This window comes from Anas platyrhynchos, chromosome 1 (assembly GCF_047663525.1).
Source record: "Anas platyrhynchos isolate ZD024472 breed Pekin duck chromosome 1, IASCAAS_PekinDuck_T2T, whole genome shotgun sequence".
Lineage (NCBI taxonomy): Eukaryota > Metazoa > Chordata > Aves > Anseriformes > Anatidae > Anas > Anas platyrhynchos.
This window is the reverse complement of record NC_092587.1, coordinates 119,405,040-119,426,196: the sequence shown is the minus strand read 5'-3', so window position 1 is coordinate 119,426,196 and position 21,157 is coordinate 119,405,040. Positions and strand designations below refer to the sequence as shown.

Sequence of the window (21,157 nt, the reverse complement as noted above, 5' to 3'; positions counted from 1 at the left end):
CAAACACAGAAACTAGTTTATGATTGCATCCTAAGCTATGTCTCTGCCTATAATAAAAACACATTATTTAAAATTGTTTGGCTACAAGGAATTTTATATACAACTTTGTTACAGAAGATTTTCACTATCTTCTAAGTTGGTGTAGAGATTTAACACTGATAGCCAAGAGTGAGTAATGTCATTTCTTCACTGGTTCATGTGATCAGTGTTACTTTCTCCATTATTTGCTGTTATTGGAAGTCAATAAAGCACAATTAGTAATGAGGAGAAATAAAAATTAAATTGTTTCGTATTTAGAACAAGTCAACAAGAGAATAAACAAAATACTGAGATGGTATGTCAGTTGTACTTCACTCAGCATAAAGCATAAACCAGTGTAATCTTTTTCCTAGAAGGATGGAAGGGACTGATCACATGAGAAAGAAATTGAAGTAAAACCAGCCAAACACATTAGCAGGAGGAATCCTATAAAAGAGGTTGAACTGAAACACAGAGATAGGTTGTGTGCTCTGCTTCATATCTGTTCTTGAAGTTTAGTAGCCAAGGAGTTTTTTGTACTTATCTTTGCAGCTGAATGAGTTCAATTTCTCTCAGATTAGGCCAGAAATTTCAGAACAGCAGGTTAATCCTTCCTGCCTTCATGGGCAACTGAGCAAACAGACCAATATCAGCGTGGCCAAGTGTAAAATTGTAATTCTAGCGATTAATGTTGTCTTTCCTGTTTGCTTTGAACTTGACCTCCATGTTTTTCTTCTAGGTATGTTTGTATGTATGAATGTATGCGTGCAGTTATTTATTTATTTGTTTGTTTGTTTGTTGACAGCTTCTGTCCAAGGCCCCTGGGAGAGGGCAATCTCACCAAACAAAGTGCCGTATTATATCAAGTGAGTATAAAAAGTAATTCATTCTAGCTATTTGCATTTGTAATTTAAGAGGGTAGTTGGAAATTTTCTTAGATTATCATGAACTGATCCTATATTCTAAATGTGAAGAAAAAGGGAGTTAAATGTGCATTAAATTTCACAGAAGTATGCTAGTTCTTTAAAAACATCCTAGGATGCACTGATTTGTATGTTGCTTGGTTTTATGCCACAATAATTTACCTGTAAACTAAGTAAAGCTTTCGGGTATCCAGATTACATTTGAATTTGTTCCACTGCACACTGAAGAGTATGTATGTCAGGTTTTCCCAAAACAAACAAACAAGGAAAACAAATTCAGAATTGCAGTTGTGAATATGACGCACTATTTTTTTTTTAACATAGCAATGCAAATATGTAATGAATTCCTTTAGGGAGAGTGTTTGGTAAAATCTGTTGCTGAGGAACGACAAGGAACAAATTAGTCTCTATAGATTGTTCTTTTTGAGGTTAGTTCCCTCATTAAGCCAGTTTGTTTTAAGAGGTATGTGTGCAAAAGATATGAGAGAAAACTTAGAAAAAAAAAAAAAAAAAAAGAAAAAAGAAAAAAGAAAACCACACACACACACACACACACACACCTAATTCCAGTGCCCTAAACAGGCCCACTCTGCAGCAAGTAAGAAAAAAGTGTTAGTACATTTTTCCTTCTCTGCTGAGTTTCTCATTATTTGCAATACATGCCTTAAAACGTTTATATGTAACTTCTAGAGGAAACAGGTGATGCAGTATCTGCAGTAAAGACTGTAGTGTATGTAACTGAAACACAGGTGTTATTTAATAGGTATATTCACATGCTACCTCCTTATCTTCCCAGTATACTTAGGAAATTCAACCAGTGTCCCTCAAGCCAGCTGGCTGCATCTGCACTTCAGATGCAATTTTCATGACAAACTGAATTGCTACAGTAGCTTCAGAACAAACCTTAAAGTTAGGTGTGAAGAAGTCTGTAGTGTAAAACAGTGGCACACTTATACCTGGTCTAAGTTGGTTTGCTGTTACCTTGTAATTTGTGTTTGGAAATGTGTTTTTCTGATGCATTTGGCTATGGATAATTAAAAAGTTGTAACAAAGCTGGAAAGCTCTATCAAGGAGAAAGAGAGAGTGTAATCTGTGGGGGAAAAATCTTGGAAATCCTTTGGCATATAGGAGTCAGTTTATTGACGGAAAATATTCTTTTTTTTTTTTTTTCCTCTTTCCCATGGCATCATTTGCCATTACGGTGAGAGACGCCTTGTCAATTCTTACTGTAGTCACATGATGCATTTCATGCTGTGCTTCGCACCTCTTTATGTGCTGTTTGCATCCAGCAACCATAGGTAACTGTTGACTCTTCATGCTAAAATGATAGGTAGTGATCTTACGGATTCTTTAGTGGTTTTTGGTGTCAACTTTCCAATCCATCTTCTGTTCCAGGCCATTTACAATTTCAAAGGAAGATAATTTGTTTTATTTTGTTCATTTTAGAAAATATCTTAATAGCTAAAAGGAGTTGTAGTAGTATTATATTAATTAAAGTTTAAATTTGGCTACAACTTTTATAGAAAACCTTGCTTTCCTTGAGACATAAAACAAATTGGTCAAGTTTTAATGAATCTTAGTGAGTTGTTACATCTATTCCTTTCTCCAGCTGTCCTCAGTCATTTTTCTTTTCATTCATTCTCATCATTCGTATTTCATACTTGCGCACAACTAAATTGCCTGTTTTCTGTACCATTTTGGCTTTTAAACTTTCACATTCTTTCTTTATTCTTTGAACTATTACTTCTGTATCAATCATTAATTCTGTAAAAGAGCTTCCGTGAAGACTGAGCAGCTATAGATAGCATTCTCCTAATGTTTGTATAATTTTCTGTCTGTCATCAGCATAGAATAATGGTGCTACACGTTTTATTGTTTTTCATTTTATCTGGTTTTCCCTTGATGCTTAACTGTTTTATCTCATCATTTTCACATTTGCAATGACACAGCCTGTGATAAGCTAGGCAGTACTTAATGTTAAATCCTCAGCAGCGATGTTTACTAGGTATCTTCAAGCCTTTTGATTTTGCTGGTTAAAATTTCATTTTTATGCAGTTGATTGATCTGTAGCAAATAGTTGCCTCTAAAGCTATTATTTCAGTAATTCTTTCTTGAGATTATTCATGCTGGTATTTTTTGTTTTCAAATTGTATTGGTGTGGGCATCATTGCTGCTGCAAATATAATTATCAACAATGCACAGCCTGTTTCAGCTATTCTGAGTGTCTGCCATTTTATGGTCTCTTGGCCTACTGTCAGCCTCATGAAAATTGCAGTACAGTGGCCTTGCACCAGCTGCCACATTTTTCCACCTTTTACTTTGGTTTGCTCCTTATGGGGAGCTACTTATGACAAGCCAGGCCAACAGTTCAGCCTCACCTCTCTCCTCTCTCTTCCCCAGTGACCGGAGAAATCATATTTTTGTGTTCCAGGGCAGCAGAAGTATTTTGGCTTCCAAAGTAACAAGTGGACATCCTTGTCTGGGTACCAAACACTTGCCCAGCACATTATCTGCTACTGAGGGAAAAAAAACCTCCCTTTTTCCTGTGAATTAAAACCTGTAAAATTGTTCTAAACCACATTTTATCGGATGCTTTTCTTTATGTTATTTTTTTCGTCAATATATTCCTTGTGTCTAGTACAGCATGTAAAGGTTTTATTAGCTTAAAAAAAGGAGAAGAAGATTAAAAAAAAAAAACAGTTTTAAGTTTAATCAGTCCTATTCTTTGAGGTCTTGATCCTACCCATATTGGAGAGCAATCTGGAAAATGGGAAGGCAGAAGTAGGCAGAGACATGTCTGTACTCTTTAACAGTGTTTTAGTTATTCATTAAAATTTCTAAATTTAAGCTTTTAGGAGACAAAACAGGCAATTACTGTTCATCAGAAATCTGAAAAGTAAATGAAAAAAATGCACAGCACAAAGACTTCTGCATACGTTACCAAAAGAAAAAAAAAGTCTTAAATTCTTAAAAAAAAAAAAAAAAAAAAAAAAAAAAAAAAAAAAAGCAGGGGGGCAGATAATAAAGGTAGAAAGACTGCAGATTTTATTGTCATAATTTGAGATAAATCACATCTTAGTAGAGCTAACCTTGTGATCCAGGTATGCATGTGCAGACATGCACGTTCTTATCTTCCAGTCAAACACAGCGGAGCGGCTTGAAAGCAGTGCCAGATAGCAAAAATGCCAAGTCTGTACTGTGCAACACCAAAAGTAGTGTTTGATCATGCTACACAACCCAGTTTCTCTCCAGTAACCATCCTCCCGGGGCACGAGGGGATGCTAAGCAGCTATTCTCTGAGTCCTGTTTGCTTCTGTCTTGTGTACGGCTTACACTCTGCTCAGCAAATAACACGGCTGCCACACAGCCTCAGGAGACCTCTGTTGCCTTACAGCAGGGAGGAGGAGTTGGACTGAAGTCTTCAACATACTTTCTCTCACCCCAAAATTCAGTAGTCCTGCCATCGTGATCTGTGGAAATGTAGTGGTTGTTGACCTCTTTGTTTGCACTAATCTTTGACATTATTCTTCCTATGTATAACTGACTTCCAGTTAATAGTGTCTGTCTGCTCAGCCTCTTGCTGTGCCCATTCTTTTGAAGGATTTAAAATGCTTCTGCAAAAATACAGTAGTCTTTCATCTCGGTACTTTGTACAAAGGAAGCCTTCCAAGTTTTTTCCCAGCCAAGCTTATTTTCTTACACAGATTATAGCAGTTCACTGAACTTTGTCCTGCTGAGGACAAAGCTGGATTCTCAGGAGCACAGATTTGACTCCTTGAGAAGATCCATGTTAGACTATCCATATAAATTAGCTATGCAGAGAGATAACTCTGAGGCCAACACATCTGCACTTTCTTACCCTATTCCATGTTATAGTTTCCTGTGAGAGTATTTTACTTACATTAACTATATCAGCTTGTGACATACATTTTTATTAGATTCTGCAGTTTTTCCATACTCCACGCTGGAGCTGGCCAATTCTATAAACACACTTCTTTGTTGTCTTGCTTTTTTAATCTCCCTTTTAATTGTTGTTTAACCATGCAGAATTTCAACACAGAGAAAAGCTAAGAGCCCATAATTTTCATTGTAAAAGCAAACAGATTAAAGTCACGATTATTTTACTTTTTTTTTTTTTTTCTTTTTTCCAACTTAGAGACAGGATAAGTGAATCTATCTGAATTAAATTCTGCTAAGATAAAATAAGGCAAAGAGTTGCTGTTCTGGTAAAATCACTTGGGTTAATTGTTTCTTCTGCAGAGCACAGATAAGTATGAGACGCAAAAGCAAGTAGGAAATATCTGTCAGACAGAACAGAGAGAGACATAGAGAATCATAAATAAATAATATATTTTTGTGTATGTGTACTGAGTGAAACTGTGAGTGAGCATTGCAAGCCCTGCACTTGGCTAACAGTTAACTTGTGTAGCAAATACCAAAAATACCATATTCCTACTTCTTAAAAACACAACTACTCTGATCTTTTTCTGTCTTTCAGTTCTGAAGTCTCCACTCTTAAATTGTAGTTTTTGTGATGGAAAGGAAAAGTCTAATACTTTTCACTCTGCCTTGAGATTAGCATGCCACCTAGTATAAAAAACTCAGTGAAATATCTGGTATTTCCTAGAAGTTCGTCCAAGTGCAGTCCTCCTTTATTAACTGCAGGACTGCGAAGCCTCAGCTCCAAAACTTGCCTCAAAGACTGAAGCTCAGGGTGTGAGTGTGTGCAGGATCTCATGCCTGGAGCCACCTCCAAGCAGATGGGGAGGCTCCCAGCAGTCGCACAGCCTTCGGCTGAGCCAAGGCACCCCAGGCTGCTGCTTGTGGCCATCCACCAGCTGACTGAATGGGGTTCCATTTCTTTTGAAACAAATGACAAGTGCTCAGGAGCTCTTTTATCTAGCTGTCAACTCCAGTTCAGGGCAGTATTGGACAGCAAACAAGCACTTCCCCCCCCAGCAGAGCTGTTTGTAAGGTGGGGTGCGTTATGGGGAGCAGCGAAGAGCAACCTGGTACACTTGAACAGCACTTAGGAACTGTGGTCCCTTTGGTGTTACAGTGCTTGTGCCGAAGTGGATAGTAAAGTGCTTACAATTTGTCATCAGATGCAGTCAGTATGAATTTTCATGAGAGTTTACAGTGTTGAGCATTACAGAAAAGAATAAATCGGGGTTAATTTTTGTGCAGGTTAAATCTTAAAATGTCTTATGTAGGTAATGTTGTTTCTCTTTGGGCATGGATTGGAGTTTTCTGGCTTGTTTGCTCAGTTTAGGAATGTGCTGGATAAGAGAAATTTGGATGGAATCTGGCTTTTCTACTTTCTTAATTAAAAGGAAAGCATCAGGATTTAAAATCCATTACATGCAGCTACTCATTGCTTTCCAGCTCTGGGGCTAAGACAGCAATAAATGAACTATTTTTATAGGCAGTGAGATGAAAAATAAACTTTTGTTACTGTACAAGGAGTTCATATCTTTATAGAGTAATAGAATATAATTACATAATATTAAATGTGTTGTAGCTGAAAATGTTGCGTTTGTTGTAAGCTGAATGTGATTTTTGCTTGAATTTTAGTTTTTACTTCATTTTTCTTCACTTCATTTTACTTCAGTTATTAAATGTAGCTTGACTGTGCTACCCATCATCAAGAATAAAAAAATTAACATAGCCCATATAATTTTGACAAAGTTGAATGACATATATACAATATGGGCTTATTTTATACAGTATGTGCCAGATCTTCCATAAAAGTAGATTTTACAGCTACTGCTGATAGCTGAAATTTATTGTCATATACTTCAAGCCCATGTTTTAAACATTGTGTGCTTAATGAGCAGAATTCAAAAATAGGAATTATGTTTGATTTCCCCTGGAATGCTTTGAACTTTAAAAGATTAGACATATTAAGGAAAAAAATAGAAAGATTTGCCTGTCAGACTTTTCTTTTTTTTAAAGATCAATTACATACTTAATTTAGATGACAGACAAAGAGAAGACAGCTTCTGACAACTGTCCAGAAAATCTTCAAGGAAATGGAGAACAATATCTCATATTTTTTACATATTCTTGTTATACCAAGAAATCTCATAAGTCCTTTGTTTCCTCAGAAGACTGACATTTTCTCCAAAGCAGCACTTGCCATATCAGTTGTCTGTACTGCCCTCGGTTCAGTGTCTCTTCTGAAGCAGCTAGCTCCACATATAAACAGACAATATTGCCCCTTTCCACATGAGAAAAATAGAATCCATATAATAAGAGAGTCAACAGTAAGTTGATCCCTCTTTACCTTCTGTGTCTTTTGTCTTCATCTTCTCATCAGTCGAACGTAAGGCAGGACTGTAATTAACATTTTTGCATTTTAAGATATGCTTCAATACTGATGAAAAAAAAAAGTAGTGTATATAAATATAATGGATATCATGCATCACCAGCTGTATTTGCTATGGACTCACAGGCTTTGGCAGACTGTTCAATGCTCTAGTGTTGGCATCCAGGGCAATGCAACAGTCAAGCAAAAACCAAGTGCAATATTCAGAGATACCAGCTGGGCTGCTTCTGTTTCTCCTGTGGCCTGTCAGGAAGAGGTCAGATTTTTTCCTGGTTTGACTTCTTTTTCAAAATGAACTCAATGAAGCTGCTGAATCTCTCTTGTGTTTGTTCCTTCTCTGACCTTCTGAGATGCCAGTTCTGTATGCTGCAATAAGCTCCTATTTTTTCAGAATATTCCCTCTCTGTCTTGACAAATTTCTTGTCCTGAGTGACCTGTTTAGTCTTTATTTATTGAACCAGGACAGTGGATTATGTGAACCAGTTTTCTCCTCCCTTTCAATGATTTTGTGTGCGTGTGAGTATGTTTGCGCATGTGTGAGATGATAGCTGCAATGAGTTCTGTGCTGCACATCAGTTTTGTAATATCCTTATCTTTAGGTCATCAGTCACGAGAACTAATTTTTGTATGTATTATACTTAGGGGTTAGAGATCCTGAGGGAAAATATAAAATATATTAACTGGGAACTGTATAGTTGTCAGTAGGATTGGATTTAGACTTCAGTAAAGATTATAACCAATAGATTAGGAATGATCAAATCATCAATATTCATTTGCTTACTTCTCATTTTCTGATTAAAAAGTTGAACTTTATGAGATAAATTACAATTTCAAATATGATCTATAGGCTTGGCAGCCTCTTGCATGCTACATATTTGTTTTGAATTTCAATTATTCATCAGATACATTTTTGTATTAGGAAATCTATGGCTAGATAATTTAAGAAAAACGAACCATAAAAAATGCATTACAACATCTCTGAATAAATTGTTTTCTTACAAGTAGTTTTGGTGAAACAAGCATTCATGCTCTTTCCATCGCAGTTGTGCTCAGAAAATCAGAGTATGGTGCAACACAACAGAAGGCCACTACCAAGTAGCACACGATGTAACCAGCTTAGCACAATCACCAAATGGCATCTACAGCCTACTGAGTAGAGAGTAGAGGACACACTTTTCTACCTAATGGCTGCAGAGTCTGTGTATCTAGGTTTTCTCTCCTCTTTTACAAAATTTGTTTGCATAAATGCTGTATCTAAGTGTCAGGTTAGGGACTTTGAGGGGGTACAGACTTATTTAGGAGAGCAATAGATTACTAAGAAGGCAGGTTGCTGCAAATATGGGCAAAAAATGTTGGTATAAGTTTTATTCTTCACTTATGTGTTTAATGAAGTAGATAAAGATAAAAATAAATAAATAAAAATCCAAGTATCTAAACCCATAATAATTTGGTCACATTCAGTTATTGTGAATTTAGATGTCTGCTAGATTTCTTTCTATTATTTTAAAGTTATAGTTGGAAAAAGTGTCTTTAAATAATTAGCCTAATAAATAACTTAGATTTCCTTTTGAATTTCAGTATGTATGTTTCCTGTTTTTCCTCTTCAGGACTACTGCAGAACTAATGTAGAAGAGGAAAGCTGTATTTGACTTTACTTCATTTTTAACAAACTCAACTGCATTTTTGTTTCAAGGATGTACTGTTGGAGAAAATACTGTAAACTTAATTCTTGAGGATTATGACACCCTGTGTGAAGCATAGGAAAAAAAATAACAGAGAGACACTACAGGCATGAAGTTAAAACTTAAAGGACTAGCTAGAAAACTACTGTGACTTGGGAACATGATTTTCATTAAAAAAAAAAAAAATCATGACTATAACACAAATGTGTAACACCATGTTTTTTTAAGATTTCAATTACACACCAGAGTGTGTCTAGTTGGGTCATGGGTGTAATAGTTTGTTCATCGCTAAGAAATGATCATGATTCCTTTACAGCAGGAAATATCCCATAAACTTCTCTAGGAGCTGGGAGTGAAAGAGTACATGGTAATGCAAATTTATTATTGTTCTCACTATTTCAGCTGCAGTGACCTGAAAATGTGGAATAAATAAATATGAGGAAGGCAAACAAAAAGGTCTTAAATTTCAATTGAAAGAAAATACAGAATTACTAAAAGAAGCTTTGTTTCCAACCAGTATTTTCTAACCTGCCATCCATGCAGTGGTATAAGAAAACTGATATGTATTTTAATGTTGTAAAGAATGTAACAAAAAGCTAAGGGATTCTACTGCATTCTGAAACACAGAAATGGTGCACCTTCATTAGAAAATCAGAAGCTGTATATGTCCTCCCAGATCAGTGATTTTTATCTACTATTTCATCTTCAATTTAACTCTGCTTAATTGTAGTTAGTGTTAGGACTTCATCAATGGAAACTTTGTTGGCTGACCTTAACCACACATCTTTTATAAAACAGAGAAAATAAAGCAATTGCAAATGTGAGTAGGTACTAGCAGCAGCAGCAGTAAAGAGATTACAGCCAGAGAGAAGACTGTAAATGTCCCTAAGGAAATTTGTGTATAATTTAGTTTCAGCTATAACCACAGAGATAATAACAATACGGAGCAAACTCATAGCCGAATCTTCCCTCAACTAAAACTTCACTTGAAGGTTTAAAAATGCAAATTTGATAGGAATCTTAAGGTTAAAATAATATATTATATGCATATATATGCATTCTATTACTCCTGAGACTACCTCTGCCCAAACAGTTAAGGAACAATTTGAAAAGTGTTTAAAGCAAAATTTCTATCAGAGAGGGTTTTTTTTACCGTGTTTACTGAGAATCCCTAGAATCTATAAATCATGCATTGACTTTGATAAATGTGATTAAACAGCTAAACTTTAAAAAGTTTTGAAGTAAACGGACCTGCACTTATTATAGGTTTTCTTACATCTTCATTATGGTTGTGCATGTCATTAATTTGCATTTCATTTAGTTTTGTGTTTAAAGGAATCCTCTACTTCCATTTTATCACCAGCTCCAGCCATACTGCAGTTTTACTGAGGAAATTTCATTAGTAAATGAGAAGTTTCAGTTCTAAAGTGAAATATTTTTCTGTATATTTATCTGCTTTTAGCCATAGCAGTAATGTTCAGTTATTTTTATGTCTGTGTTTTGCTGAATCTTGACTATGAAAAAGTAGTCATTGAATATTAAAAGTTTGGTTTCACAAGACAGAAGTGATATTCAATGTGTTTTTGTATGAATGCTAGTTCAAACTCATAAAAAATTCATTCTGAAATTAAACACTTTAAAAAGTAAAACCTAAACCCCACAATAATAGTTTCAGTAGGTATAGAGAGCTTGCATTTGCATTTTTAAAATTACCAAATATTTTGTAAAAAGAAACCCCGTGATTTTCGTAATTTTCTTTGATGTGAAACACAAAAGAAAAGCAGGCTCTAAGTGACAGTCATATTCAGTACTTTCAGAGATGGCTGAAAAGCACATTAGACAGCTCTGTACTTTGTTGTTTGTAGATGGTATCTTTATCTTGAAGTATTCTTAAACTAAATTTGTATCAACCTACCCAGTTGAATGATCTTCAATTTCATATTTTTTTCTATTTAGAAGTTACCTCCCCCCCCCAAAAAAAAAAAAAAAAAAAGAGGGGAAAAAAAAAAAGAATGTTCTACCAATGAAGGTTGGCCATATGGTCTGTCCACGACAAAGGAAACCATATTCGTCACACTGGTACTGTACTAATTTGCAGTAGTAAAAACTCGAGGCAAAGGACTTGTCAGAGTGAGGGAAAAAAGGTTTAAATGCATCGATTGCTTGAAGGAGAAGATTCTTGTTTGAAACAAGTTTCCTTTGAGGTCATAGCAAGTTTCTTGATCATTTACAGACAATATATTTCAAAACAAGAAATTGTAAGATCGACACTTAGGACATCAAAGAGCTAGATGTTAGAGAACAAGTCTATTTGTTTAATGTCTTCAGCCCCTTAGACACTAGTAGAATATAAAAATGTCTTGTTTAGGACTTTATTTTTAATGATGTATTTTCTTTGAAGCTTATCTGCTACTTCTTTACTTACATGAAAGCCTTTTTCTCCAGGACTGCCCTTGATATAGCAAATCTCTCCTCTGACACTGTTCAACATCCAGAACATTGTCCTCATTTTTCCTAGAATTTGTGTCCATTTCCAGTCCGTGTTTTTCTTCCTGCCCACTCTTTTCTAGCTTCTGTACCCTTTTCTCCACTAAAACAGCCCTTCATGAGGTCACTAACAGTTTCCTGTCCTAGCTCCAAGAATCTTTTCAGTGTTCACACTCCTCTAGGTCATTCCACCACTTTGAGCAAAGCATCTTCCCACTGTCCTTTCTTGTCTTCTCTTGGCTTGTGCTCAAGGTTTGCCTTGTAATAACTTACCCTTCACTTTTTCTGCATCTCTCCCTTGCCTTCTAATGATCTCTTTGCAGAGTCCGTCCTCCCACTGGTTGTCTGCCTCCAGCCCATCACCTTCTTTGTCCTGCTTTCTCTTAGTGCTGTTTTTAGTCTTTAGTCCCTGGGCATATCGTAACAGCAACCCCGGCACCTCACTTTCAGAGAACCTCACAGAGAGCTGTATTTCATTTAATTGTGCTTGTGACTTCTGCATGCAACTTGTTAATTACTGATCTTTTTCCTCTTTTCTGTATAGCATTCCCCATTGGATAATTATTAAGTCCCAAGCTCAAAACATCAAACCAGAACAGTTTTCTTTAAAATCTAGGTTGTCTGTTGACATTTCCACTACTTCACACAATGTTTTACTGCCTCTGTCATCTATCCTTTAACTCCCCTATGTGCACTTTATGGTTGCTTACACATTTAATGTTGCTTATCCTTAAAATATTTTATTCTATTCCCTTTACTGGCACCAAACAAGTATATTTTTGTTTTCTGATTTCTGTTTAAAGATGGCATATTCTTCTGAGAGATTTTTAGTTAGTACTCAGTCACACTGATGAACAGTAATCTACTTCAGCCTCACCTATTACATACTCATTAAAACGTGATATGTTAACTGCGCCAACAATACTCATAAAATGAATTAGAATAGCCCAGAGTATTTTGTTGCCTATATGAGAAAATACGTGAGACAAACTGTGACATTTTTTGTGGCACTGTTACTCTCTCCATCACCTATCTTCAGAGTACACTTTGGAGCTTTGCTGCTTGGTTACTTACTGCTGTTTCACTTTAGCTGTACCTCAGCACAGAAGGCAGATGCTTTTTACAGCAGGCAGCTGCCCAACTTAGTTTACAATGTCAGTTTGTCAACACACTTTAGCTCCATGTTTCTTAAATACTATCCATTCTCAGCAAAATCTGTGTTCTCTCTGTGCTTTCCTTTTGTGCAATTCAAAGAAATTTCAGCCTTCATGACTGCTTAGCTGTAGGCAGGGACAGTAGCTTTCATGACAGCCAGCAGGTCAATGGCAGAACTGGCCAGCCCATTTTTAAACCAGCACTAAAGCACATTTGTAGAGTGAGAGTCAATGCCATTCTCACACTTCTGGAAGAAAGTTTGACTAGTCATTAAAGCACAGTTTATCACCAATAAGAATTTAGAAAACTCTTTTAGCAGCTATTCCTCATCACATTGGCCCCATTTCCAGTGATCTTGTGCTGAAATGGCCTTAGCATGAAGGCAAATCAAGTTCTTCTCAGCTCTGTTCTTCGCAAGAGAAAGCGAGTTTCCTTTCTGTTCACACAGTATGCAATACAATGGATCTCAACTCTAAATTAGGTTCTCTAGGCAGTACTACAATGGAGATATTTAATAATAACAATTAGTCTGAATAATGTACTCTCAGCAGCTGCCTGTGTTGCTTTTCATTGCAGTATGCTTTCCTCATTGCAGTCAGTCCTACTGAAATGCCTTTATCAACATAGTACCTACTTTATATGCGGATACAGTTCCCCAGAAACAGAAATGGTAGTTGCAAATTTTTACCCTCTCAAGATATGTATGCTCATAATTTACAAGGTGCATGACAAAAAGGATAACTGCTAATGTGTATGCTATTTTTTTTTAATTTTTTTTTCTTTCCTAAACATCATCTATGTGGCCCAGAACTTGGCAATTAGCAAGTTTCAGCAATATCCCACCAACCCAAACAGAATCATATCCTAGCACCTACTCATTTGCTTGTCCCCAGCTTGTATTTTTACACTCTTCAAAGACACAAACTCTGTTTTCCAAATCTAAAACTGTAACTGGTTTTCTGAGCAGGTAGTTCTCTGAAAAAGTACTTTATTTTTCCCAGCAGCATTGGCACTTGCATTTTCCCATTACTGAAATCAGTGCGCACTTACTTAGCTTGGCTCAATCACAGTTCTAAGCTGAGCCGTACCCTTCTCTACACTGTCGGTCTTGAAAACTTCTTTATTCTACCTTGATATTAAAAGGAAAGCCTGCTTTCAATTCCAAGTCAAGCTACGATTGTCTTATTCTAAAGCTTCATTTAAAAAAAAAAAAAAAAAGAACAAAATCCTCATCAGTGGTAATTAATTTTGACAGTGTGGGCTTTGTAGCAATTCACAAACCTGTACTTTGTGCATCAGCATTCCTTATTATTCTAATTAAAGTGGAACATTGTGCCCTCGCCAGTCATTAATGGGTTTTCATTTTGTAAATGACATTTGCAAAAGTTAAAACGGGCAGTTCATATGAAGTCCACAGGCAAGAGCGTTAAAATTAGCATCACCATAGCAACAGTCTTCCATCATTAGTATTCAGGGCAACAGCAAATGTTTTGTTGTGCTTTTGTTTCCAAAAAAAGATTTGTCTTCACTTGTCATTCATAAATAGTGAAGGCTGAAACCCATGTATTTCAGGTAAAATTATTATATTCATTCGGATGTCCCTGTTCTAGAATTTCCCTTTTTTTTTTTTTTTGAGGTAATTATTTTGCAGGACAGAGGCTGAATTTCATGATCTCTACAGCTGTGTATGTCTAACCTCCCAAGCAATATTTATTCATTGCCAGCCTGCTGCTCAACGGTGCAGTTTTATATGAAGTCTGTCACTTCTACTCAAGAATCTGAACTAAGTAACAGATTCTGCTGAGAATCCATGAAAGATGCACGCACGGTGAAACACGGGCGGCGCCCCATTAAGTGGAGTGTGCATCTGCTCTGTGCTGTTCTGGTGTTTATATGGTGCTATTTCTATATTCTTTATTTTTCCCTCTCAGGAATTGAAATGTGAGTGCAGACATTATCTCTAGTGAAACGTTATTGCAGTATCATCTTGTCTCACACCATTTAGAACTGGGGAGAGAAGAAAAGGGCTCTCCCTTCAAGAGAGACCACGGTAGATTATGAGTGTACTCCGGTGTCCCTTATTGGAAGAGGTGATGCTGGCTGCTTTTTGAAAACTAGAAGTTTTAAGGGGACATAACCATCTGGGGCCATGTCTGGTAGCATGCTGCAGCAGTATTTGGCACTTTGAGAAACTGTTTAGCGCCACATCTCCTAAATGCTCCCTGAGGCATTCTGTTTGTTTATGTCTTGTTCAAGGAAAAGCCTGTGGTTGCTACAGGAGAAGCAATATGTGGACTATAGAAACCAATACTTTGTGTGTAGACAGAGAGAAAAGAGAAAAAAAAAAAGGAAGCAAGGGGAAGACATTAAAGAAAGTAGCTGATGAGCCGGGTGAGGTCAGTAGAAGGACTACTGTTTTAATTTGCTGCATTCTGGCTCATCAGTAACAAGCACAGATTAGAAGTAACTAAATGTTCTCTAACATTATGTCTCTGGGTTTTAACTTGGCACAGGAAGGTTCTTTCTTTCTTCTTCATCTTCTTAAAATTCATTCTGCAGATTTTTGCAGAGAACAGTCTTTAACAAGTAAACACTCTTGTCTGCATTGCAAAAGCTAGGGGGTATAACCCATTCCATGAAAGATATTCCTATGTTTTAGTCTGATGGGGCACAGTTTCACACAGTGATTGCCTTGCTAGTACCTGCCTTTGTAGCACTGATGAATCTTTCAGCTAGTGAGACCTGCAGAACTGGAACACCCATAAAAATGGTGAATATGTATATACCTGAGCACATTGCTCTTAGGGTTACTAAAAACTGTCCGTGGGGGATTGACAAATGACATTTGGCACTTGAAGAGCTTAAACATAGAAGTGGATTGTCAGACTCTGAGGTTCTAAACCATTTACATATAGTTTCATTTGCTCAGCTATTTATTTTCTTTCTTTTACACAAGCACCTTTTTGCTAGGTCAAGTTAATTTGTCACCTTTGCTGATTCACTCTACCTTTTTCCTTCCATGCTGCTTGTCAGATGCTTTCTGAGAGATCCAGCATGCTAAAGCAGTTCATTTTCTCTCTTTAAAACTCCCATGTCCTACTGCAGTGAAGATACTTACTGAACTGTAATATTTTGCAGAATTTTGCCATTTGATCTTCTTAAATAAATTCAGCAGTGAAGTGGAGCATCATAAAAAACGAACAATGTTCACTGAATGTAGAATTCAGTCTTCGCTTAACTAAAAGGTCTAGTGCTTAGAATTCTATCTAAGCAAGCTTTTATATATATATAATATATATATACAATATATATTATATAGATAATATAATGTTGTATATATAAATCTGAAGATGTTAATTTATAGTTTCTTGCAACAATGAATCTTTTAACCATCAAATAAGTAACCTACAATTTTTAGATCAACTTTGGTGATCTTTTTAGATTACTAGCTCTTCACAAACATTGAATTGTAACATCATTAGAAAGATTTACATAAAGTGCAAGAGTTTTATAGTCTTGTTTATTGTAATAATAACAGGCAGGGAGAGGCCACGTCTGGGAAAGATCAGTGACAGATTACTATTTTCCATTCCAGACTTCTTTCTTTCAGAGAGTCACTTGAGTAGTGGTGTGGCAAATGAGAGGAAATTGCCAGTTTCTTGCTTATACAAAAAGGGTAAACTGTGTTTCCCAAAACATAAATATGTATCCTCTCTTTTCCTATGTGCATCCTTGAAAAAGCTACTGAAGTTGTTCTTCATTAAAGATATTTCTAAGCTTGGTCTAAAGATACAGAAGATGTTCTTCTGTGAGTACGGATTTCAGATATTCTGTACTTTCTGCAGATTCTCCTTCTAAAGTGTGAACTCTGGAAGCAAAAGTAAGCAAATGAAATTTCCTCAGTTTTATGTTTCACATGTTATTCTCAGTTTTGTTTCACATTGTTCAAAATCATACTCAGCTTCAATCTGTAGAAACCCTAGAAATAAGTGGTTTGTGGCTGTTTTCCTGAGTTTTTCTGAGTGTGTATTTTGTAGTGGAAGCTGGAAACACCAGTGACCACAGGAATGAAAACAATCAAACAAACAAAACAAGAGTGAGAACTACTAAACTTAAAACATGTTTTGTTTCTCCACCTATAATCTTTTAGAGCAAGTGCTGGAATAAAGGCATCTTGAAATTTTTCTTCAGTATTTAGAAGGAAATTTCTTCCTGATTTCTTTCATTGAGAGCAATTTAGTCAGCCGGGCCTACTTGTCAAGCAGCATATTTGATCCCTATACTCCAGTTTACTGAAGTGGCACCTGAACAGGAGAGGTTAAAAATCTGACCCCAAAGGTCTCTTGTGGATGAGCTCACCACAGTTTTCAAACACTGATTTGAACTTCTGCCTTGTGAACTGAGTTATTTTGACATAAAGTGTCACTGCAGGCATAAATAAAAAAACACCAAGAGGTTATCTTTCTGGCCGTAGGTGCACTCAGCTGTATTTGTTCTTTTAATTGCTGCCTGTTAGTGGAAGTGCTTATTCTTTTAATACTGCTGTAATATTACCAGGCAATGTAAAACATTAAATGCAATTCAGCAGACTGCTGAATTGCAGACAGTGCTCTCCCTCTTCCTATTCGACCAGTGTTTTATCCTGCACATTACCAATTCATCTGCTTTTCCACTATTTCAGTTCTGTGGCACAAAAGTAACGAAAACTGTACTGCTAGGGTCATTGCGTGTTTGTGTTTGCTTACAGATGCTATCATTTCGTCTCCTGCTTCCAGTTTGGAGGAAATAAACATTTCATTGCACTCAAGCAACCTGAAATGAGCAGAAAAACCTACTGAGTCTTCTGAGTTATGGTGGGGTCATCTTAGGCTCCCAACAGACTTACTGTCAGAAGTTTGGAAATCAAATTTAAGCTTTGTGCCAAAAGCAGCTTGCTTGGATTGAAAGATATGCTCATTGATTTCAGCAGTTACTTCTTATTTTTAGCAGTGTAAAAGTGATCAGAATCTGGCTTTCAGCATTTCCTCATGTATCATGGTTTTTCACATCGGTGCCCATAGTCCTGTAGAATAAACATTTGCTGCTGGCAAAACTTGAATTTCTATCTGCACAGTTTTCTCTTGAGAAAACTGAGCACAAAACCCTTAGCAGTGCTTTGCTGTGGGGCATTTGTCCACTATTCTAGAAATAAGGAATGGAAAGGAGCCTGTCAGTGTGAATCCTTTATCAAACTCACCTATGGTATGTGCACGCTGTGCAATCTCTCAGTAGTCCTCTTATGCTTGGATGAAGTCAGGCAATGGGTCTCCTTTCTCCTAAGTTGGTCCCTACACTGGTTTTGATTGATGTATTTGTTGTGTGTATTTATAACACTCAGAGATCTCCCAAACAATTCTCCTTTGGTACATGTTGTTTTAAAGTACTTATTTTTTTCCCCAGTTTTATAAACCCCAATGAAATTTCTGCTGACTTTAAACAGGTTTTTCTGAATCTTTACTCACTCTTCATTTTTCTTTCAGTTATGCATAAGTTTATACCCTACAAATATTCATTTAAAACCCTGAGATCCTAATCTCCAGACTGCAAGTTCTGCTCATCTGTTTTGCCAGTTCTGCAGCAAGTTTCAAGGACACTGACACAGATCATCACTGCCTCATCTTGCCTTGTCTTGTTGCCTCTTGCAGTTTTTCAGCTTTCCTCAATTCTCTTTCTACTAGACTCTCTCAATAACTGTAACACATTTACACCCACATACTTTGCTTGTCATAGCTTTCCTCTTTTGTTGAAGTTCGACAAAACAGAGAAACAACCCCCCAAAAATCTAATAAAACTGCCTTCTGCCCTGTTTTCCAGATTTTTTTATTTCCCTAGATAATTTGCTTTCCACAGTTTTTCCTCTCTGAGCATAGCCTGCTGCAAGGCTCAGCACTCTCTCCAAAATGACAGCAGAAATACATTCTAATTTTATTCTCTTCAGGCCATTTTTGCCACCATCTCAGAAAAGTATATGATATGTCTCAATAAGAGAATTTACCTTCAACCTTTTTTTGGGGGGTGGGAGGTTAGAAACTTTCCTGAATTACACAGATTTCTTTTTATTGTATTTACGAAGAAAGTAACATTTCTGCTGGTGAATAATGATTAAATCTGTCCAGCAAAATAAGAATAATCTTGGTGTTTCAATGTAAACTGTTCATAAGGCTAATGCACAGTGACAACCTTTAACACAGCTTCTACTAACAGGTTCCCATTGCAAGTGAGGCCAAACAGGTGGCAACATCCACTCAGTGCCTTGTTAGCACTGTGAGGCTTTGATCTACCTAATGTATAATAAATAAGATTCTGCATTTTAATCATCTGCTTTCATATCACTTGTGCTGCAAAGTCTGATTTTATTTCCAAAAACTCATCCAGACTTTGTTGATCTTTTTTTTTTTTTTTTAATTTATTTATTATTATTGGATTATGTTTGATCATTTATTTATTTCAGCATACCTACCAGTAGACAGATGATGTACCAGCTGGAATTTATTATATTGTATGCCCACTGCTTCCCTATCCACCTTTATCCTATTCCTATGCCTGCAAAAGATGTAGGAATTCTTAATTATTTTTTTTTACCTTATACCATATAATAGACCAACCTTTGGGTTAGGACATTGACTGATGGAATATGCAGTTAGGGTTAAAGTTCTCTGGTTTCTCTATGTACTTCTCACTCTACAGCTCTACTCTACTCTTCTCTCACTCTATATATTTATATATATATAAATATAGGTAGATAGATAGATAGATAGATAGATAGATAGATAAAATAAAAAGGAAGGGTTACTTAAAAATAAAAATCCCAGTTCAGCTCTTACATACCTACCAATCCAAGGTTGGTGCTGCAGTATTTTCAGTAAATTAGTTACAATCCTAATTCCATATTACCTACTTGTGGTCATCCTGATAGTGTCAAGGTAAGGAGTACCAGACCCAAATTTATTTATAAAATAGACATTATTGAAACCAATAATGTTTATATGATAAATGAATATGTAAGAAAAATAATATAGAATAGTGCTGCATTGCTTATATGTAGTATTTTTTTCAAACACTGTGCTTTGTCTTGTATTCATTGAAATAGTGCTAAATTTCTCACCAAATTATGTAGTGTCAAACTTACTACTTTATTAAATGTTGAGTTAGAAAGAGAAAAAACTTCTGACAGACACTTAAATTGTTCTTCACATAAAAATTATAATTAATAATTAATATAACTAAATTACCCTCTTAATTGCAAATTACACAAAAATACAAAGTGGATAAAAGTATAATTTCAGCATTATAATCTAAATTAAGAAGATAAGAGTGTCTTTTTAAAATGTTGACATTGGTGGCTGGAATTAATTTATATAAACTGTGCCCATCTAGGAACAACCAAGCTGATGACATTAAAAATTCATCAAATTGTTTAAGTGAGAGAATATTAATTTTGCCAATGTCAGAACAACCTGTACTCACTAAGGAATGCAGCCAAAATTTTGTCTGGAGGTAAAATTCAGCTCAGTAGGTAGTAGGAGACGCACTAAAAGGGTTAGAGCATTGTCATTGCACACTACGTTTTTGCATTTTACAAACTTGGCAAGATGCTGTAGTCTTTGTGAATGTAGAGGAGTCCAAGAGAGCAGATGTGTTCTTCTTTCTGAGTCCTACCTTTTACCAGTTGCTTTTAGAAAAGTGCTACCTAGACCTTTCATTTACATATAATGAAATTTTTAAAAAGAAATGCTGTGAGAGGCCAGGTTCTCTGCTGGTATGCACCAGCAGTGCTTCTTGAATTCAGTAAACTCTGCCAAAATGTGCCAGCTTATAGAGTTTTGGAATGGAAACAATAGTTTTTCTTTAGACAATTTGACTGCTGCAAACTTTAGAAACTGCATATAGAGCAATCAGTACACTTTAAAAGAAAGTAAGATTTCATAGTCATAATTGACCTCATTGACCGTGAGTCATTTTTGTCAAATCACTTGATTTCTGGTTAGGAAATACAGCACTTAAAGATAATTAATTTGATTACCAGCTGATTACTTTGGTAGGGTCATCAAGAAAGCTTGAGGATCTGGTTCAGCAAAGCTTTTGTGCTTATATTTTACTGCATGGCATTCAAGTCACAGGGGTTTAATCTAGAACTCTCCTGGTTCCCTCAAATGGAGGGAGATGTTTTGGTCACTAAACATGATGGATCTAATTCTGCAGGGACAAACCAAACTAGTTTCATAAAGAAACTGCTCTCCTGGACCAGAACAATTCCCACAGTAGTTCAGACAGTTTAAAAATAAACAAATAAGTGTACACGTCAATTACGCCTCAGGTCCACGGGAGCACTAACTGGAAAGTAGAGCAGTACTGTGGCCAGTCTACTTGAGAGTGGTCAAGCTCTCAGCAATATGAAGAAGAGCCACTGTGTGAAACTTGGCCCAAGAGGTGACTATTATTTTCAGGGCAGACACACACAGCAGTGTAGATGTAAAATAAAGAGCCTGTAGAAAGTCTGCATAGCCAACATACTGTCAGCTTTG

General features: G+C 36.2%; 1 protein-coding gene across 19 annotated transcripts in view; it reads left to right on the top strand.

The window, feature by feature from the left end:
- The window catches only part of DMD (dystrophin), a 1,236,775-nt gene that overhangs the window by 1,116,794 nt on the left and 98,824 nt on the right, over positions 1-21,157 (top strand). For 18 of the 19 annotated variants that reach the window (XM_072027522.1, XM_072027514.1, XM_038175527.2 and 15 more), the window contains one exon: positions 824-884. In XM_072027522.1, the coding sequence (XP_071883623.1) occupies positions 824-884 (61 nt within the window). Of the gene's footprint in view, positions 1-823; positions 885-8,876; positions 8,914-21,157 lie in introns of those variants that run through there. The other variant, XM_072027542.1, reaches the window with a different exon arrangement.